Source organism: Myotis brandtii, unplaced genomic scaffold (assembly GCF_000412655.1).
Source record: "Myotis brandtii unplaced genomic scaffold, ASM41265v1 scaffold103, whole genome shotgun sequence".
NCBI classification, from domain to species: Eukaryota; Metazoa; Chordata; class Mammalia; order Chiroptera; family Vespertilionidae; genus Myotis; species Myotis brandtii.
Window position 1 is genome coordinate 3,049,417 of NW_005353460.1, and position 23,321 is coordinate 3,072,737.

Consider the following 23,321-nt stretch of genomic DNA (forward strand, 5'->3'; position numbering starts at 1 on the left):
CCTGGGGGGGGGGGCCCGGCGGGGGGGGGGGGGGGGGGGGGGGATGTGGGTGGTCAGCCGGCTGGCCCTGGACACTATTGTGGTTGGGGGGAGAGGCCAATCAGGGGCGCGGCCGGTTGGGGGAAGGGGCCACGAGAGGTTGGCTGGCTGGCCCCACCCTTTGATGGGGCTGGTTTGCTGGCCACAGTGGGTGTCATAGCAACTGGGTTTTCCAGTCATTACGGCAGTTCAGTCGCTGGCTTTTTATATATATAAATGTTCACATGGAGGTTTGGACAGTTATGACAAATGTCTGGGAATCTAAAAGGCCTCAGACACTATGTGCATGCCCAAGGCTATGCACATGCTTAGGACAGACCTGAAAAGACCTTAAACTCTCACCTCTGGCTGACCTTGAGGCTCTGTGCAAGCAGAAATTGAAATGATAAGCATAGTTGTGAAACTTCCTGGCTGAGTGACAAAATGCAAGCAGGGCCTCAGCAAAACTGAGAAACTTATTGGCCATGTATTTGAAGAACTCTCTATCTGATCATTAACCAACCAATAAGATAACAGAATAGAGATATCAGTGGCTACACACACCAAAGAATACAGATATTAGAGAACCAGTGGAAAAATTCACAAACTAAAAAACTAAAACAAACAACATTTGAAGGGGAAGAAAAATCTGATTTTGAGTTACTACAACATATTATTATGCTGAGGGACCCCCCTGAATGCAAAAATTTTTGTGCACCGGGCCTCTAGTATAGATATAAAATGTATAACATAAAGTCAGCAATCAGCTGAAATAGTTATTTTATTTAGATGATTCTTCCCAAACTTCACATTAATATATACATATATATCCCTCTTATCTACTGCTGTCATCCATGATTTCGGTACTTGCTTCAGGATGTACCCTTGATTAATGCCTAATATGAGCTAATATAAATTTATTCATATAAAGATTGAGAAATATATCTGTATAATTACTATATCACATATGATCATATATATTATATATATGGAATATAAAAAGGGTGTTCTGCTGTTAAATATGAACATTTTCACAGAACATCATCATCATACACAGCCAGTGTGAGGTAAGTGTGGATCAAGACAAAAGCAAAACCACATTTTAATCATGTCTGATTACAAATAAAATGTAAACATTTTCTCAGTCAGAAAAAAAAAGGAGCAAATATGTCCTTAATGGACACACAGGAGTGGCTATTTCTTCTTGACCAATTATAGCTGTAGAGTTTTTCTAGTCTTCCTTTTTTCTAGATAAGATTTACTAAGATACACAATTATAGAATTATGGTCTACTTTCTGATTACACCCAAAGCAGAGCAAAAGGCCTGCTTCCTCACACTTCCCCAAAAACCCCTAACAGAAGCTGAAATCGTTTAAAGCCTTTCTAACACATTCTTACTGAGATGCCCCATGGTTGCCCATGGCATGTGCTCTCCCTCACTGCAGTGGTTAATAAACCTAACTTGTTTAACTACAGGTGTGTTCCCAGCGGTCTTTGGTAGGAAGGCATTGAAAGGAGGTCAGCTCTTCTCAACTGAGGAGTTTCTTCCCAGCACCTATAGCTTCCACAAATATATTTAGATAAATCTTAGAAGGTTGGGCACCTTCATAAGTCCTGCTATATCCCCAAATCAAAGCCATTGCTTTAGTAGAATTTATGGTTATCATAATAAAATGGAAGTCCATGAAAAAAAAAGGAATCCTTTGTATGTTTAATACTTTTTAAAAAGCACTGGGTAACCAGAAATTAAAGGAAGAGAACAAGACAGATAAAGGAGGTTTACTGTGAGATATGAAAGAACATTCATCATAGTTTATCACAGTAAAAATGACTTCCATAATTGCATGAAGACAATTCAAAAAATGTAAATAGGTATTACATACTTCATAGGAAAAGCATTTCATGCCCTGCATAGTTGCTATATGCTTTGCTACAGGCAATTTGAAGTAAACAATTTAAAGTTTAATCATGCAATGGCAATGTAAAAATTCTTATAAATAAATTAGGAAAAAAATTTTTATAAACAATTTTTCACTGAAGGTCTTACTTGTAATGGAAATGTAGTCATAAACTAAAAATTAGATTCCATGTCCTAAATGTCGTAATTTTGATGCCCTTAGCTTAATATTTTTAATCCTCTTTATCATTTATATCATGTATATCCATATCCTCCTTTAGAAGGTTAATCTGATAATTAAATAAGATTAGTGTGTGAAAATGCAACCTCTCTAAAGAAAATTATTTTATTGTTGTCTTCAATCATAATTTCACATATATTTTATTTTTATTATTGTTCAGTAATAGAACAAAATTATGATAGGTTCCATTACAGAATGACAAATCTAGAGTTAATGAATTCTTAATATTTTACTTACTGTTACCTCAAAAATTATTCCTTTAACATGAATGTATGAGTTATCATATATTGACCATACCAATTTAAGGACATGGAAATTTAAACCTCTGCATTATTACTTCTGGTTTGTAACATAAAGCAAAACTATGTCAATTTGAAATATTAAAGACTAAATGCCTTTAATTTAATTTCTTTTGTTTACAGCAGCTAAGCATTTTTTAAACTTTGCTTTCAATGAATATTTTTTATTGTAATCTTTTTCATCATAATAGGGCAAATGTGACATTTTTCTTTTCTCTTTCTTTGGCCATACTTCTAAGTCTGATGCTTCTTGGTCAAAATTTTTTCTTCTAAATTTTGCTCAAGAAGAATTTCTCCGTTCCTAGACCATTGTTCTACTCATACTATTTTATTCTGCTAGTATTTTCTCAAAAATTGTGAACAAGTATGTCAGAAAAATGAAGAGATGAAGGGACGGGTACAGGAGTTAGCAATGTAGGTACAATAAAGGGAGGATAAAAATATACTAAAATAAAATAGTACAGTGAAAACATGTCGCTTTACAAATTAATATAAGTAATATAATCTGACTTAGTACAAAGGTAAATTAAAATATTCTTATAATTTTAAATTGTAAAAAAAATATTTTCAGTCATTTACCTGCCTCTTTATACCTTCACTCTCATTTGACCTTATTTTACATGGAACTGTCACCTGCAGAAATATTCCTTCAGAATCTGCAGAAAGAAAAATGAGTTTTGTTTTGTTTTTGCAACAGCAATTATCTCAGTGAAGCATGGGTTCTTAACTGAGTCCACGGTGGGGTCTAAAATTGTCAATAAATTTGTTTATATTTGCCCTCCCTCCTTCTTGGTCCAGAGCTTTCACTACAATGACACTGAACATGGCTAAGATGCAAATAAACAGAAATTAGACACTGCGGTTCTACAGGACCGTCTTTTCCCTTTAGATTGAACCACGTTGGACTGGTTCCCTCCGCACGTTGAGGAATAAATTGACAGCAGTACGCATACCCTTAACCCAATGGACACAGGGTAACTGAGCCAAGAAGACAAGCTGAGTCTCAGCCCCTGAGACCTTGGAGAATGGACTCCTTGGCTAACACCATCAGTCACCTGCTCTGGTCCGATGTCAGGGATGGGTGGGAGTGAGAGGGTGGGGGGCCTAAGGTGGGTAGGTCGGGTGTGTGTGGGGGGGAGGAGTTAGGAAGGGGAGGAGTTACACAGAGGAAAGAACCAGCAGGGAATCCGGAAAGGGGGCAGTATGGATCCCAGAGCTACAGGAAATTGTTCTCCAGAAAGAGCCCGGCTCTGCTCAGAGGCACAAGGAGAAGGAAGTCAGGCTCCCATGGTCTTACCCATGCGGGCATGCAACCTTCCAAGCTCAGTGAGCAGTGCAAGGAGTAGGATCATGGCTGAGCCAGAGCTCAGGAACACAGCCAAGACTGAAAGCCGTTGGGCAACCCTGGGGCTCGGGAACACAGCCAAGACTGCAAGCGGTTGGGCAACTCTGGGGCTCGCGAGCAGGAGCCCTCAGGACTGTAGCCCTTGTGCGCAGGGCCCTGGGGTGAGGACTGCAGTTACGTTCTGCTTTAGCTCACCCTGCGGGATCCTGATTGGCTGGGTAACTGACACAGGTTTGAGAAAGAACACCTCGGGCAGGAGCCTTTGCGTTTTGGCACAAGTGGATTGTTGTGGGTAAATGGACATTGTTTGAACCCTTCAGTATTGATATAGGGGCAGATAAGCATGAGTGGCTTTTCTGGTCAAGTTCTTGGCAATTTGGTTTTTCTATGCCACAGTTTTCCGGCATGTTTTATTTACTGTGGGGTAAAAGAAAGTAGAAACCTCAACTGTTTGCATGAGACATTTCCTACTTAAATCGTGGTAATGCTGACTTAATTTGCCATCTTTGCAAACAAGGAAAAATCAAAGATTGTTGAACTTGACCCTGAATAAGGCAATTAACAAGCACTTTTCTTCAACTGCGTGCCTCTTCTTACAGTATTATATTATAATCGATTGAGGGGGAAATAAAGGGACACTTTAAAATGCAGCCTAAGTGTGTTTTGTTCACAATTACTCTGAACACTAGCAAGGAACCTGTGGAGATGGGAAGGGCAGCAAGACAAACTGAGAAAGGAAATGTGACCACATTGTAGAGGAAAGAGCATGGAATGTCTTAGAATTTTCTGACCAGTATCTTTCACTGCACATGTCTGAAACCTAACACAACTTCTACCCCACCTCTCACCCAAACCTACTTTTATCCAAGTGAACTCCACTGCAAGCACTAATTGTGTCAACAGAGCCCAGAACAAATTCTGGTCAGGCCTAAAACTTGGACCTGGCAGGTAGTAGTACACTGGGAAACTGATCCTGACAAGTTAATATTAAAATAATACAGGTCAGTGATGATAATGACCTGAAATAACACAGTGGCAGTGAGGATGAAGAAAAGTTATGATAGAGTCATCCTCATGTGTGTATATGTATTTACCACACAAATTACCCATTAAATTGTTACAATGAATGAATAGGAAGGGGAATCACAAGTTATTGGAGAGATGTGGACTGTAGGTGTCCTCTTTTGAGATGGGAGCAGTTAGCATGGCCATGGGCATCTGAGGGCAAGCAGCTGCGGTGAGTGGACAAAGGAATGTTCTCACCTTGGGATGGAACAGCCTCTCTCCTTCGAAAGAGACTAAATTGCTTATGTCCTACTGAAGATCCCAGCAAGAAGGAGAATTAGCAGACATAAGCCTACATACTTTCACTCTCAGGACTTATTGTGGTTTGTGAAACTGAGCCATAAGGAAAGGAGAGAACAGCAGATGTTTTTCTTGCTTGGATTAGACCAGTTAATGGTGAGTTTCTTGGTAATACCCTTTCTCCAACCTATGCCTTTTGGACCTTTTTGTTTAATCACTGTTGTAAAAGATATATGGAAAAATATAAATGTTAAACTTAACTGTTAATAAAAGCTGTCTAATTTTACTATGTACAACAAGCACAGCATTTAATTAGTATATTAAGACATTAGTTAAACTGTCACAATCTATGCCTGTGTTCCATGGAATTTATAAATCTATTTTTTCTGATAGCCACATTAAAAATATATTATAAATTGGTATTCATAAATGTCTCATTTGCACAGTTTCTATGCTTCATCTGGGTAAAAGAAAGTCACTGAGAAGGAAACAAAGGAAAATAACAATAAACATATGGGAAGAAAGAAATAATTACTCTTAATTGGTCTATTTTTATGTACAGAGGAGGAGTATTTCCAAGAGTTCTCTGTGCATATCCAACAGGTGTCCCACATACACTTGGTGTTCAAAACCAAACTCATTCTTCACTCCCCTCTGCATCATCCCTCCAACACCAAACTGCGTCTTACCCTGCTATCCAATGTCATTAGTAAAAGGTGTCCTTATCCGTTGTATCAAAATATTTGTCTTTATAGTTTTTTGTTATTCGAGCCCAAGTATATCATATCCATCATTTGTCACTTATTTGTTTCTACTTTAATTATGTCTTACAAAACTTTTTGATCTTTTCCTCTCTTCCAATTCTGTCCTCATCACATCTTTCCTATGTATTTCAGACTCTCATAATTGTTTCACTCTTGTCCAGTTTCGGCTGAATCCTAGTGAAATTTAAAAGTACATTCACATGTTCCCATTTGTATATGAGAAAATGCAAACTCCTTATCAGGGAACACAAGGCACTTGTCTTGGCAAATGGTTACCTATGTAGATTTTACCTCTCAATGTTCGTACATTTTAAAATAAGTTTAAACATGGATTAAGAGCACAAACTTAGCAACAGGTCCAGATTTACATTTTAGCCTTCCTATCTTCCTGCTATATCCATAAACATTATTTCAGTACTTTTTCTTATGCACTACATCCAAACTGGCAGTGCATTCTGTTGTTGATTCACCTTAAAATTTATTCTGAAAACCATCTTTACTATCACTGGTCTGAAGTATTACCTATTCTCTCCTGGATTATTTCAGTAGCAATCTGCTAACTGGTTTTTCCACTTTTACTCTCTGTCCTCATTACAGACTACTTTCAACAAAATAGCCTTTAAACGTGTATGTAACAGTTCCAAATACAAGAATAATGAAAAATGTGGCACAGATCCTACCACTAAAGAGACTCAAACAGACACCACCTTATAAAGTGCAACACACTGCATTCATCCCTTACTTGTATTGAGTGTTTCTTGGCAGCACACACCCATACACACATACTCATGCATTTAAAAAATGTATAATTTTCTAAGCACACACCTAAAATTGCAAAACCATCCATTAAGTTTCCAAAACTATCATCGTGTATATTCACTTCTTATGTACTTAGAGCAAAAGAACCATTTGTAACTAAAAATATAAATTTCCAATTCCTCATCTTGTAAAAAAAAAATTATAATCTGTAGTAAATTAACATAGATATCTATGTTAACATAGAGATAACAATGCCCTGTCTATGTTAACTACTGTAATTTTTTTATGTCATCTATGGTTATTCAAGAGAGAGGAACATTTACCGAGAACTAACCACTTGAGAAAAGGAAAAATGATACCATAGCGCAGAAATGATTAAGAAATCAGTCATTTGTTATTTTATTTACAATTTTAATTATCTACCCCCTTTGCACCAATCACCATAAATTTGACTAATGTCCTATTCTCTCTATCCTATGCTTAATAAATACATTTTGCCTCTTGACATAATTCAAAGGTGTTTTGATTTGCAATTTTATTTTTAAATCAGGACTTAAGTAAACAATACATGTTCTTGTGATTTATAGGGTACATTATTGATTTAGAAAAAGACAGTTTAAAAATTAACCCCAAGAGAGAAAAAAATGGCAGCTGAGTAGGCAGACATGTTCCAAGCCTTATCTCGGAGCAGACAGAAGGAGCATCTAAATTGAATAACATCCACCGGGATTGGCAAAGTAGACCAGCTGGTGAGGCAATTCACAGCTGAGAAGGGCAGAGGGTGCCTGGAGAATGGTAGGATCGGGGATCTGGGCTGTAGAGAGTTGTGAGACCACTGAGCCAAGAGGGTCAGAAGGAAGCTGCATGGCACCAAGTCCACTTCCCTTGGGGACAGGCATAACATCTGACTGTGGGAAGGAAGTCCAAAGGGCTGCTGGTGACAGGGGATTCAAATCTAAGTCCACAGACACGAGAGGCTGAGCCCAGAGGGGTGGCCTGAAGAATTGCCTGAGCCATGGAGTGCCAAGGGGAGAGAAACTAGCAGTTGTGTGGTTGTTTTGCCTCTGTTTGATCTTTGATTTTATTCTTTAAACCCAGTTCATAGGACATTTCAAATACAAACACTCACCCATAGCTTCAGTGCAGGTGGAGGTGCAGATTTGTGGAGTCTGGGGAGAGGCTGTGGAGGAGAGCTGGTTGGGGAGAGGTGACCAGAAGTCCAGCATTGAGTAATTCCAGACCCTCCAAACCTAAGCAGCCATTTTTCTCCTGAAGAACCAGCTGAAATGAATGACACTTCACTTCTTTATTCTATTTTTTTTATCTTTTATTTAACATTTTTCTTTATTTTCTTTGTTTTTAAAATATTTTTGCATGATTTTTTCTTGATTCTATTTTTATATTTTAACATTAATTTATTACTTATTTTATTTATTTTTTCTTTCTTTTCTTCTTATCCACTTGTTCTCTTTCTACCTCCTCTATACTGAACCGAGGTCCTCCCCCTATTCATTCAATTCCTTAACCTTACTTTCTGTATTAAGCCCTGCTTCTACAGATTCTGCCCCCCACCCCCCATTTTTTCTGGGTGTTTTTTATTTGAATTTTTTGGTTTTATCTGTTTTTTTCCTGTGGTGTTTTCTACCCATATATTTTCTTCTTCGTTTTTCTTCTTTTTCTTTTCACTCTTACATTTTTTTTTCTTTTCCCAATGTCATTTTTGCTCTTTTCTCTCTCCTAATTCTCTTTTCTTTGGTGGTCACTTATATTGGGGTTATTGGTGTTGTGAGTATATTCATGTTTTGTTCCCTTTGTGTTGTGTCTTGTTGAGTTGTACTTTGTGCTGTTCAGTCAATGTGGTAGAGAGTGAGCCACATAACCAGACATGCTGAGAGGAGACTCCATCCACAAATGGGACAATAACACTCAAGACCCAACTACACCAAGAGAACCCAAATATCCCACATGGGGGGCATCCCTAGATGACCCAGCCCAGAAGACTGGAAATATTACATCACTGGGTCCCACAAAACATCTACTGTATAAGACATCTACTCTGAATGGCATAGCACTTTAATCTAATACGTAGAGTCAATAAAAAAGGATCAGAAAAAATGGTGAGACAAAGAAACAACCCCATTCAAAAGAAAAGGTGGAATCACCAGAAAAAGAAATTAAAATAGAGGCAAGCAATTTGTCAGAGAAAGAATTCAGAGCAATGTTTATAAGGACTCTGAAAAGAATGGAAGACAAATTCAACATATGTGTAAGATTCAAGAGGAAATAAAGAGGAATCAATAGGAAATGAAGAATGAAGTAGCTTCAATAATGAACACAATGGAAAGTTTCAACAGTAGACTAGAAGAAGCTGGGGACCACTTCAGCAAGTTAGAGGACAAGGTGAAAAAACAGCCAAGCACAGCAGCAACTGGAAAGAGAACTTAAAAAGCAGGAGGAGAGCCTTAGGGAGCTTAGGGACAACACAAAACAAAACAACGTCTGCATGATTGCTGGGGTCCTGCCCCAGCAGGTCCAGGGGTCCCCAAAGGTGTGGATGGAGTCGGCGAAGAAGGAATGACACAGAGACAGCCTTCAGTTGATCAGCAGCCTAGCCAGGACCTCTAGCCAGGATCTGGTCAGGACCTCCAGCGAAGTTCTGGTTAGGAACTGATGTTTATTGTCTTGTTACATCTGTATTTATACCAGCCGATTTTAATCCTGTCAATTTCTATTACAAAGGTTAGGGCGTTTCTTATCTCCATTCCAGGGAGTAAAGATTATGTAGCTTAACTACCCGCCTGGCACTTAATTAAGGGGTTGTATCCCCTCCCTAACCTCAGGGAAAAATCCCCACCTGGGGAAACAACCTTTCTCGGAGAGGTGACCTTGGTTAAAACACATGGCACTAAGGAGAGCAAACATATTAAGAACAATATGCTATATATGCCAGGTCCCTTGAAACATATGCTGTGCAGATGTTTCTTTCCTGCAGCGACTGTGTCAAGCAGCAAGGATGGACCGGCTTCCGGCACATGATAGGGGTGCCAGAAGGAGAGGAAGTGGAGCAAGGAATAGAAAACCTGTTTAAAGAAATAATGACAGAAAATTTACCTGATCTTGGGAAGAAAAAAGCCACACAAGTCCAAGAAGCACGCAGTCCCAACTAAGATGAACCCAAAAAGACTAACACCAAGACACATCATAATTACATTGGCAAACATCAATGACAAAGTCAGAATATTAAAGGCTGCCAGAGAGAGACAGAAAGTTACCTATAAAGGATATCCCATTAGACTATCAACTGATTTCTCAACAGAAACACATCAGGCAAGAAGGGAATGGATTAAAATATACAAGGTAATGCAAAGGAAGGGACTGAATTCAAGAATACCATATCCAGCAAGGCTATCATTCAAAATTGAAGAGGAAATCAGGAGCTTTGCAGGCAAAAAATGGGGTAAGGGAGTTTATTACCACCAAGCCAGCAATGCAAAAAATGTTAAAGGGATTGCTATAAAAAGGATAAATAGAAAGGGAATAAGAAACACAGGTGTAAAAAATAAAAATGGCAACAAACAAAGTTTTTTGGCTACAAAGAACTTCCAGCAATAACCTTAAACATAAATAGATTAAATATTCTAATCAAAAGACATAGGGTAGCTGAATGGATAAGAAAACATGACCCATATATTTGCTGTCTACAAGAGACCCACCTCAGAACAAAGGACTCACATATAATGATGGTGAAGGGATGGAGAAAAGTTTTTCAGGCGAATAGAAATGAAAAGAAAGCTGGGGTAGCAATATTTATATCTGACAAAATAGACCTCAAAGTGAAGGCCATAACAAGAGATAAGAAAGTCCACTTCATAATACTAAAGGGAGCAATTCAACAAGATATAACTCCGGTAAACATATATGCACCCAATAGAGCAGCACCCAAATACATAAAAAAAAAACAACCTTCTGCAAGATATCAAGGGGGAGATCAACAGCAATACAATCTTAGTAGGGGACTTTAATACCCCATTGACACCAATGTATAAATCCTCTAAACAAAAAATCAGCAAAGAAACATCAATCCTAAATGACTCACTAGATCAGAAGAAATTGACATCTTCAGAACATTTCACCCCAAAGCCACAGAATATACATTATTCTCAAGTGCACACAGGATATTTTCAAAGATAGACCACATATTAGGAAACAGGAAAATCTCTTCAAATTCAAGAAGATATAAATCATACCAAGCATCTTCTCAGATCACAATGGCATAAAACTAGAAATCAACTACAATAAAAACAATGAAAAAAATCAAACCCTTGGAGGCTAAATAGCATGCTATTAAACAATGATTGGGTTATCAAATAGATCAAAGAAGAAATAAAAAGCATTCTGGAAACAATTAACAATGAAAACACAACAATCCAAAATCAATGGGACACAGTGAAAGCAGACTTGAAAGGGAAGTTCATAGCTCTCCAGGCCTACCTCAGAAAAACCCAGAAAAAGTATAATACATTATCTAACCCTACAAGTTAAAGAATTAGAAAGACAGCACCAAGAAAAGCCCAGAGTAATAGACGGAAGGAAATAAAAAATATTAGAGCGGAAATAACTGACAGAGACAAAAAAAAAAAAACACACAAAAAACAAACAAACAAAAAACCCAATACAAAAGATCAGTAAAACCAAGAGCTGGTTCTTTGAAAGGATAAACAAGATTGATGAACCTCTAGCCAGGCTCACCAAAAAACTAAGAGAGAGGACCCAAATAAACAAAAATCAGAAATGAAAGAGGTAAAGTAACAATTGACCTCACAGACATACAAAGGATTATAAAAAAATACTACCAATAACTCCAGTTCAATAAACTGGACAACCTAGATAAAATGGATATATTCCTCAAAACTCAATCAGGAAGAATTAAAAAATCTGAATAAGATGACTACTACTAACGATATTGAAACAATAATCAAAAAACTTCCAGCAAACAAAAGCCCTGGACCAAACTGCTTCACAGGGGAGTTTTACCAATCATTCAAAGAAGAAGTAAAACCTATCCTTGCCAGACTATTCTAAAAAATCTAAGAGGAAAAAACACTTCCTAGCTCTTTCTATGAAGCCAGCATTACCTTAATCCTAAAACGAGGTAAAGACACAACAAAAAAAGAGAATTACAGGCCAGTATTCCTCATGAACATAGATGCTAAAATCCTCAACAAAATTCTAGTAAATCTGATCCAGCAATACATTAGAAAGATCATACACCATAACCAAGTGGGATGCAAGGCTGGTACAATATCCCCAAATCAATAAGCGTGATATAGCACATAAACAAATTGAGATACAAAAATCACATAATCATATCAATTGATGTAGAAAAAGCATTTGACAAAATTCAACACTCTTTCCTGATAAAAACTCTCAGCAAAGTGAGAATAGAGGAATAACACCTCAACCTAATAAAAACCGTATATAAACAATCCAATAAAAAAATGGGCAAAACACCTAAATAAAGATATTTTGAAAGTGGGCATATAGAAGGCCAAGAGACATATGAAAAAGTGTTCCAAGTCACTAATCATCTAAGAGATGCAAATAAAAATGACAATGAGGTATCATCTCACACTTGTCAGAAAGGCTATCATCAACACATCAACAAATGACAAGTGCTGGCGAGGATGTGGAGAAAAAGGAACCCTCGTGTACTGCTGATGGGAATGTAGACTGGTGCAGCCACTGTGGAGTGTCCTCAGAAAATTAAAAATGGAACTCCCATTTGACCTAGTAATCCCCCTTCTAGGAGTATATCTCAAGAAATCAGAGACACTGATCAGAAAGGATATATGAACCCCTATGTTCATAGCAGCACAATTTACCATAGCTAAGATTTGGAAACAGCCTAAGTGCCCATCAGCAGATGAGTGGATTAAAAAGCTGTGGTACATCTACACAATGGAATACTATGCTGCTGTAAAAAAGAAAGAACTGTTACCATTTGCAACAGCCTGGATGGGCGTGGAGAGCATCATGTTAAGTGAAGTAAGCCAGTAGAAGAATGATAACTATCACCAGGATCTCACTCATTTTTGGAATATAATGAACAACATAAACTGATGAACAAGAATAGAACCAGATTCATAGAAGCATTGAACAGACTGTCCAACCTTAGAGGGAATGCAGGGGAGAGGGTGGTAAGAGATTAATTAAAGGACTTGTATACATGCATATGAACATAACCAATGTACACAGACAGTACTGGGATGAGGGCATGCATTGGCAGTGGGAATGCCTGGGGAGAGGTCAATGGAGGAAAAAGGAGACTTATGTAATACTTTAAATAATAAAGAATTAAAAAAAATGAAACCCAGAAAAAATACACAACTGTTACATTTTCTGAATATCTCAGCACACTCCCCCCCCCCCCCCCCCCCCCCCAAAAAAATATTCCCTCACACTATTAGGCACTCTTATTACTGCATTGTTCTAAATCAGCAGGTTTCTATCGGGTACACAAAACTCAGATGTCCCCTTGCAATATTCTACACAACCACATAGATATTTAATCTTCCTACATACATGCCCTTTTTTAGTCATCTGTGAGATGATGAACAACACATTTTTTAAAGTAGTAAATCAAATATGTAAGAAAAATCAAATAGAAGCATTGCATTTGTAGCTATCATTTTCATTATTAATATATACTTAGCTACTTAAGTTATGAATTTACCTAAAAGCTCTAATGAAATAAATTGAAAATAACTCAAATGTCCATCAGTGGATAGAAAGACAAATTATGATATAAACATACACTGGAGTATTTTCAAACACATATAGCAATGGAGAATTGATAAATGTTACAAGCTAGATGAACCTTGAAATCACTGTATTAAGTGAAGAAAGTCAGACATAAAAGGGTATATATCATATGGTTCTACTTACATGAAATATCCAGAATAAGTAAATTCATAGACAGAATGAAGATCTGTGGTTGCCAGAGGTTGACAGGAAGGGGAAAGGAGATCAGGTGCTTAATGGATCAGGGTTTTTCTGTTTGGATGATGAACATATTTTCGAACTAGATGGAGGTGGTTGGTGCACAACATTGTGAGTACACTAGATGTCACTAAATTGTTCACCTGAAAATGATTAATTATATGGTATGTGATTTTCACCTGAATTTTTAAAAATGGCTCTAGTGAAATCTCTCAGAGTTATAATGTGGTTTTCTTGAATATTTACTTCACGATCAATGGGAAATCTCTATATAGAAAAGGCTAATATGCAAAGCGTTCCCTCAGGATTTTGACTGGGAGACTGGGAGCTGGATCACTTGCTATGATGTGCACTGACCACCAGGGGGCAGCGTGGAATGAAGGAAGGCCCTGGCGGGCAGCCAGCAGCCAGCAGCCAGAAGAAAGACCAGGCTGGCAGCCCTAAGGCCCTGATGGGCCTGATCACTGGCCAGGCCCAAGGACCCTACCGGTGCGTGGGCTCTAGTAACTTATATAAAGCTCTGCATATTTGTTTTTTAACTTTTGATTCTTGGGGACTAATTGCATTCCTGAAATGCTGGGCTAATTCAGATGCTAGTCTTTACCATATTTCTAAAATGTTGCTTAATGGGCATTTTTTTCATTTCAAGTAATTTTTCTTGCAGGACCTACTCCACCTCTACCATGAATGTTATTAATCATGAATCTGCTTCTGACTCAGGATGATAATCAGAACACTTCTCCCTAGACACAGGGAACGGAACGGTGGTGGAAATTTAACTTAGCAGGATCAGTCATGGTTTCCTCCATTACCAAGCATCGAGGCAGATGTAGGGAAAGAAAGGATCTCCTACACTTCTGAAATATTGTACTATGGACTAGAAAAGCTCAGAGGTGCAATGAGCTATCTCTTGTTTGAGACCAGCCAACAAAAATGTGAGGATATTCAATAGATGTATAGAATGAGAATTTTATTGTTCTGTTTTGAAATCCTCACCTGACCATGAAGTTAGACTCAGCTTTTACGTAAGCTTTATAAGTATTTGTCTTTTCCTTTGCTTGGCCATTTATCAAGATGCAACTGGCCAATCAGTATTATACGGTAGGGGGGGTGGTGGTGGTGGTGGTGGTGAGAGAAACATCAATGTGAAACAGGCACATCAATTGGTTACCTCCAGCACATGGCCATCCATACCAAGGCCAGGGATCAAACCTGCAACCCAGTTACCTGCCCTTGACCGGTAATCAAATCTGCAACCCTTCAGTGCCTGGGGCAATGCTCTAACCACTGAGAACACTGGCCAGGGCCAAATTATAATTTTTTAAAATATATTTTTATTGATTTCAGAGAGAAAGGGAGAGGGAGAGAGAGATAGAAACATCAATAATGAGAATCATTGATCAGCTGCCTCCTACATGCTCCACACTGGGGATCAAACCCATAATCCAGGCATGTGCCCTAATCAGGAATCAAACCATGACCTCCTGGTTCATAGTTCGACATGCAACCACTGATCCACAGTGGCTGGGGAACAATTACAATTTTTTAAAGTACATATAGACATATCTGAGTACTGGTTAGAAACACATTATTTACTGTTTTGTTTTCACAAAACAGCTCTTTAAACTATTGTCCTCTATATCTTTGCAATTTGATTTGTGTCTATCTAAATTGAAATTTTATTTTTAAAATGGTATCAATTCACCTAATTTCAGAAAAGGACTGGTGGGAACTAGCCTAACTTAAAGTAGATGAAGAAGAAAATAGTATTTTATGCATATGGCCAAATTGAAAGAGAACAGAGTATAAGACACTTGTGAGCATTTAGATGACAGCAAAAGCCAAAGTCTATGCTACAACACATAATAAAATTAATGTAAACTAACATAGTACACTTAGTTGCTTACCTGAAGCCCTCCTAGCAATATGTACTGTGAAATTTCACTCAACCAAATGTAGTGATTATCTGCATTTTAAAGAATTCTCCTTTGGGATGTAGGTAAAGGGCAATGGACTATTCAGAAAAACCTTGTTGCTCAATTCTACTAATTTGGAGACCAAGGTCAAGAGAATATAGACATTTCTCTGTAGAGGACATACAGAGGGTCAACAGACACATTAAAAGATGCTATAGATACTTTTTACCAGATTAAGGATGTTTTCCTTCACTCCTAGAGTGTGTGGAGCTTCTTCTGTACATGAATGTATATTGACTTTTGTCAAATGTTTTTCCTCCATCTATTTAGTTGATCACATATACTATATTGTTGTGGTGCAATAGTCTGCTAATATGATAAACTATATTAATGTATTTCTAAGTTTGAGTCAACTTTGTGTTTCCTGAAAAAAAAATACATACTTGGTCATAATGTTTACTATTTTTGTATATTATGTTTGCTAAAATTGATTTTGATTGGTTGAATTTGATTTGTTAAAATGCTGTTTACATTTGTTTTGCATCTATGCTCATGAAGCATATGGATCTGTAATTTTCTTGTCTTATTTCTTAGCCTGGTTTTGTTAATAGGTTAATGCTGGCCTCATAGAATGAATGTGGAAGTGTTCCATTTCCTTCAATTATGTTGAAGATTTTGAGTGGAATTTTGTTGTTTCTTTCTATAATGTTTAATGGAATTCACCAGTGAAGCTATGTGGACTTCAAGATATCTTTCTAGAACAGATTTTTACTAAAATTTTAGTTTCTTTAATATATATAGGGTAACTCAAGTTCTTCTTGAGTAAGCTTCAATAATTTCTGTTTTTCAAAGAATTTGACAATTTCATGGGAGTTTTCTATTTTATTGGCATGAATTTCTGTCAGCATCCTTTTATTGTATGAAGTCACAGTAATTATGGATATTCTCTTATTCCCAATACTGGCAGTTTATGTCTCTTTTTTTGTCCTCAACAACCTGCATATATATGTATAAATTTATTAATCTTCCCTAAAAAAAATGCTTTTTGTTTCACTTATTTTATATCCAGGGTTGGGCAAAAGTAGATTTACAGTTGGTTGTATAGAAAAAGACATGCAGGTTATGATTATTAAAATAGCTTTATTAACTCTTTGTTTTGCATAATTACAACTGTTAACCTACTTTAGGTCACTCCTGTGTATTGTTTTTCTGTTTTCTATTTTGTCGTTGTTGTTTTAGAATAGACTTTTCTTCAGAGCAGTTTTAGGTTCACAGAAAAATTGAACACAAGTATTTAAGTTCCCATACCCATTTCAATCTTCTACAAGCACAAACTTCCCTACTACTATCTATAGTCTCCAGTGGTCGGCAAACTGCGGCTCGAGAGCCACATGCAGCTCTTTGGCCCCTTGAGAGTGGCTCTTCCACAAAATACCGACTTCTGCGCATGGACCACGAAGTTTCAATCACACTGTACGTGCGCGCCCGCACGTGGTATTTTGTGGAAGACCCACAGTCAAGGGGCCAAAGAGCCACATGTGGCTTCTGAGCAGCGGTTTGCCGACCACGGGTCTATACTGTAGTGACACCTTTATTACAATTGGTGAACCTACATTAACATATCATTATCAGTAAAAGTCTATAGTTTACAAGAAGGTTCACTCTTGGTGTTGTACATTTATTTGATTTTGACAACTGAATACTGGTTATGTACCCACCGTTATATTATCAGACATAACATAATAGTTTTACTTCCCTAAAAGTAATCTGTACTCTGCCTATTTATTCCTCCCTCCCCATGACCCTGGCAACCTCTAACATTTTTCTTGTCTAGATAGTTTTGCATTTTTAGGATTTCATATAGTTGAAATCATATGGTATATAACCTTCCACATAGAACTTTTTTTCACTAAGTAATGTAATATACATTTAAATTTTTTCTATGACTTTTCATGGCTTTATGGCTTATTTCTTTTTTTAACACTGAATAATATTATATTATCTGGATGCAACGCTCACCTACTAGGTTGCTTTTATACATACTTAAAACGTATATTTTTCAGTTGTTGAATACAGTGTTTTCTATATCAAGTAGGCCATATATGGTTTTTAAATCCCTCACTATGTTTGATGATTTTTAAAATTCTTTTTTTCTGACAATATCTATTTCATATATGTTGAAGCTATATTAAAAGTTATAAAATTATTTTTGTGTCATGGTTAATGTTTTGTGTCAATTCTACTGGGCTAAGGGATGCCAGGTAGTTGGTAAAACATTATTTCTGGGTGTGTCTATGGGGGTGTCACTGGAAGATATTACATTCAAATTTGGAGACTGAATAAAGAATATCACTCTCACCAATGCTAAGAACATCATTCTAATCTCTCGAGACTTTGAAGAAACCAAAAAGGCAGGGGAAGGGTGAATTCACACTATGCGGAGACTTCTAGACAATGGCACTTCTGGTTCACAGACTGGGACTTATATAAGTTCCACCCTCATCCCCATTATTAGACTTTTGGACTTGAACTGACTTTCATGGTTCTCTAGTTGGCAGATGGAAGATTTGGGGACTTCTTGGCTTCCATAACCACATAAGTCAATTCCTATAATAAACCTCATATAACCCTTGCTAATACAGATTTGGTAATTTTAAGGATGAGTTTTATGAATTGGTTCTGGGATTTCTGGAACTATTTCTTTAATCCTATTAAATGTAAAGATGCTAATGACTATTTTCAGTAGTAGAGAGAGCACTGATAGTCAATAGCATTAACTCTTTACATAGATATACAAAAATAACTGCATTGAATACTCCTAATCAAACACTTATCAGCAAAAAAACAGTTGCCTCTGTATATGTACTTTTGGACATTTTTGCAAAACTAAGGAATATTAACAACACTGGTTGGTTGCTCCTAAAGATGAGCCGAAGGATTTGAATTCCCAGGTAAGGCATTTCATAAATGATCTAAGAACTTCTAGGTATGCCATAAGGAAATATTTATCTCCTGTAGCTGGAGTCTCAAATTGCTTAAAATTAAATGAAGAAACTCATCCTGTGATTGGCTGAAGTACAGGGCAAGTTGAACTCCCAGCATCACAGGGTATTTACTCTTAAAGTGGGAGCATTAATTGGGAAACAATGGGATCATTTAAGTTCATATGGGGATGTTTGGGAAGACTCAGATGAAGTTGGGGAAACTGAGCCACTAAATTCTGATGAATCTTCCTTGTGGAAGAGGCTTCTCCACCTGCAGTGGAATTGGCCTCCTCATCTTTAGCAACAGTATCCTCCCAAACCCCAGTGGATGTGACCTTTCCACCCAGTGAGGTATCATCTTTTCTACCTCCATATAAGGAGATTGACCCTGAAATGGTAATGATCCTGAAAGATACTATTTGCCTGAAAGATACTATTGATTATTTTCAAGAACCACCCCTACCAACCTTCTTTACTTCTAGGCCTATAACTAGACTTAAGTCCTAGCAGATCCTTAAAGGGAAAGTACAAAGTGTGACCCATGAAGATGTTAACTACACTTAAAAGGATTAATTGAATTTTCTAATTTATACAACCAGAAATCTAGGGAACCTTTGTGGAAACAGATACTAAGAGTGTGAAATAATAATGGAAGCAACACCTAATCCAACTTTTTTTTTTATATGGGCCCACAAAGCAGGATCATTTAAAGTTGCATCTCAGGGAAATACAAGTGCTCTAACAGTTTGTTTGGTTGGATGAAACATGGATTAAAACATGGTCCACTATGAACAAATTTGAAATGTCCAACCTCCCTAGGTTTGATGTTAAAGAAGGGATTCAGAAGCTGGTTTTACCATCAAGAACTTTAAAGATGCAGAGGTGGTGATTCCCACTACATACACATTCAACTCTTCCATGGTCGGTGCAGAAAACAGATGGATTATGGAGAATAACCATGGATTACATTAAGCTTAGTCAGGTGGTGACTCCAATTGTATCTACTGTACCCCAGATGAGGTTTCATTGCTTGAGCAAATTAACACATCCTCTGGTTCCTGGTATGCAGTGATTAATCTGGCAAACGTCTGTCTTTAGCATCCAGCAGAAAGTTTACTTTCAGCTGGCAAAGCCAGCAATACGCTTTCATTGCCCTACTAGTACTTCAGGGGTCTATCAACTCACCAGCCCTATATAGATTTAATCTTTCCTTTCTATAAGATATCATACTGGTCCATTACATTCACAACATTATGCTCATTGAACCAAGTGAACAAAAAGTAGCAACTAATTTAGACTTATTAATTAGACATTTGTTGTCAGAAGGTAGCCTATCTCCATTTCTAGTAAAATTTCCAGGGGCTCACTGGTGTGGGGCATGTTGAGATATTCTTTTTTAGGTGAAAGATAATTTGTTGCCATAGACTATCCTACAATGAAAAACAAAAAGGCATAATGCATAGTGGGTCTCTTTGGATTTGGGAGACAACATATTTATCATTTGGTGTGTTACTCCAATTCATTTACCAATTCATTTACATGAAGCTGCTAGTTTTGTGTGGTGCCCAGAACAAAAGAAATCTCTGCAGGAATCCAAGATGGCTGCTGATGGGATGGCAAGCTGCAAGATAGTTTGTGAGTGAGAGAACGGAAGGAAAGTGTGTGGATGTGTGGGGAGTGTCTGTATTTCTGAGTGGGGGACAGCTATATTCCACATGACTGTTGGGGACTGGCAGACCAGGTTACCCTGGCTGGGCAGCCTCTACTACTGCTGAAATCTCTCCCAGAGTGGCCAACTCTGCCATGGATACTGTGCTATATTGAAGGGGAGACCAGCTGTGATTGGAATCCCAGCCTTACCTTCAACCGGGGAGACCTTGGATATCTCCTGGGACCCTACAACCACAATGCCCAGGGACCAGCTGCCTCAGCTGTGAACCCACAAACACTGAGACTCCTGTCTCCCCGACTGCGGGTGCCTAAAAAATCTGTCCAGGGGGAGACAAAGCGGCGCCGAATATGCGCCTTCTCACAGAGCAGATAGAAGGAACAGCTGAATTGGATAACATCCACATGGAATTGGTGAATTAAACACAGCTGGTGAGGCAATCCGTGGACAGAAAGGTCAGATATCACACAGTGGTTCTCAACCTTGGCTGCACATTAGAATCACCTGGGAATCTTTTTAAAATCCTGGTTTCTGGGCCTCATCCTCCGGAAATTCTGTTTCTTTGTTACTAATGTTGTGGCCCCACCCCATAACAAAGAAACAGAATTTCTGGAGGATGAGGTCCAGAAATCAGGATTTTAAAAAGATTCCCAGATGATTCTAATGTACAGCCAAGGTTGAGAACCACTGACCTAGAGAAAGGTGAGATCTGGGATCCAGGCTGGAGGAAGAACCACGCACAGCGGGGACTAGAGTCTCAGAGGGAGACAGCACCCCACAAAATTCGTGGCCGTTGGGGTCAGTGTAGCCCTCAAATGTGGAAGGGGGTCCACAGGGCTGATGGAAGAAGGGGATTCTAGCTATTAGCCCACAGATGGCCTGGGCCCAGAAAGGCAGCCTGAAGTTCTATACCAGCTGTGTAGTGCCAGGGGAAAAAGACACGAGTCGACGTGGTTCCATTGTCTTTTTTTTTTTTACCTCCTTGCTTTTGCTTGCTAAGTCCAGTACATAGGATCTTCCAATTAAAAACCCCAAGACTGCAGGGGAAAGTTGTTTATGTGGAAACTGGGGATCAGAATAAGGAAAGACGAGCAGGAAACCAGCTCTGGGGCAGTCCGCACCTCCAACCCAGTATTAAGAGTGGCAGGGAAAGAAGAATCTAAACACTGGGTAAAGGGGCCATTTAGTCCCGGATAGTAATACAGAAACACTGCCACCCAGAGGTTGTGTCATAAATTGACTCTTGTGTAAATACAACTGAAGGCTGGCTGAGAAACAGAGTAGAGAGATCCCGCCTGCTTGAAAACAAGGTTGTGGCTTATGACACAGAGGAGTGGTGGATCACTGGGAACTTCAATACTGTGCTTACTACCTCATAGGAAACTGACATGACAAGCAAAACAGTAGAGGAACTGAACAACATTCACTACCTCACTTTTTTATTTTTTATCTTTTACTTAAGAAACTAAATTGTTTTCTCACTTGATTTTACTTTTTTATTATTATACTAGAGGCCCAGTACACAAAAATTTGTGCACTCGGGGGGTCCCTTAGCCCAGCCTATGCCTCCTTGCAGTCTGGGACCCCTCAGAAGACGTCCACCTGCTGGCTTAGGCCCGCTCCCTGGGGGATCGAGCCCAAGCTGGCAGTCAGACATCCCTCTGGCAGCCCAGGAGCCCTCGGGGGATGTCCACTTGCTAGCGGGGAGCAGGCCTAAGCTGCAGTCGGACATCCTTAGCACTGCGGAGGAGGCGGGAGAGGCTCCCACCACCATCACTGTACTGGCAGCTGTCAGCCTGGCTTGTGGCTGAGCAGAGCTCCCCCTGTGGGAGCACACTGACCACCACGGGGCAGCTCCTGCGTTTGAGCGTCTGCCTGGTGGTCAGTGTGTGTCATAGTGACCAGTCATTCCCAGTCGTTCTGCTATTAGGGTCAATTTGCATATTACCCTTTTATTATATAGGATAGAGGCCTGGTGCATGGGTGGGGGCTGGCTGGTTTACCCTAAAGATTGTCCCGTATCAGGGTGGGGGTCTCACTGGTGTGCCTGGCTAGCCTGGGTGAGGGGCTTATGGGTGTTCGCAGGCTTGTCACACCCCCACCCCCCACCCCATGGAGGTTTGGCCAGCCTGGGTGAGGGGATGATGGCTGTTTTCAGGCTGGCCACACCCCCTTTAGGGTGGGGGATCCCCACTGGGGTGCCTGGCCAGCCTGGGTGAGGGGCTGATGGCTGTTTTCAGGCTGGCCATACCCCCTTCAGGGTGGGGGTCCCTACTGGGCTGCCTGGCCAGCCTGGGTGAGGGGCTGATGGCTGTTTTCAGGCTGGCCATACCCCCTTCAGGGTGGGGGTCCCTACTGGGCTGCCTGGCCAGCCTGGGTGAGGGGCTGATGGCTGTTTTCAGGCTGGCCATACCCCCTTCAGGGTGGGGGTCCCTACTGGGCTGCCTGGCCAGCCTGGGTGAGGGGCTGATGGCTGTTTTCAGGCTGGCCATACCCCCTTCAGGGTGGGGGTCCCTACTGGGCTGCCTGGCCAGCCTGGGTGAGGGGCTGATGGCTGTTTTCAGGCTGGCCATACCCCCTTCAGGGTGGGGGTCCCTACTGGGCTGCCTGGCCAGCCTGGGTTGTGGCTGCCGGCCACCATCTTGGTTGAGTTAATTTGCATATAGTCACTCTGATTGGCTGGTGGGCATGGCTTAAGTCATAGTGAAGGTACAGTCAATTTGCATTTTTGTCTTTTATTACTGTAGATTTTATTTTGGGATTAGTGTTCTACATTCTATTTTTACTTTTCTTTTAGCATTATTTTACCCTATTGTAATTTTTCCTTTATGCCAACACTCTTCCTTACTTTTCCCCTTTTTTGTCTGTTTATCTTACCTGTTCCTGCTTTAATTTTTCTCTATTCTTTCTTTTTACTCCCTGTTAAAAATTGATCTTACCCATATATCTAATTTTCTCTCCCCTGCTCTAAGTCCATGCACTCTCTTCTCTTTCTTCACTATCCAAATTTTTTTCTTCCTTTTTTTTCCTTTTCTGTCTTGTTGTTGTTTGATCATTTATTTTTCTTTTCTTTTTTTTTGCTTCTGTTTTTCCTCTCCTCGCTTGCTCTTCTTCTTCTACTAAT

At 39.2% G+C, this 23,321-nt stretch overlaps 1 protein-coding gene across 1 annotated transcript in view; it reads right to left on the reverse strand.

Annotated features, from left to right (window-relative positions):
- Nucleotides 1-4,105, reverse strand: part of LOC102252516 (disintegrin and metalloproteinase domain-containing protein 18-like) — a 79,026-nt gene extending 74,921 nt beyond the window's left edge. The window contains exons 1-2 of the mRNA XM_005856514.2: nt 3,997-4,105; nt 3,036-3,112 (exon numbers count right to left, since the gene is read on the reverse strand). Coding sequence (XP_005856576.2) covers nt 3,036-3,112; nt 3,997-4,105 — 186 coding nt within the window. The remainder of the gene's footprint in view (nt 1-3,035; nt 3,113-3,996) is intronic.
- Nucleotides 4,106-23,321: the final 19,216 nt, after the last annotated feature.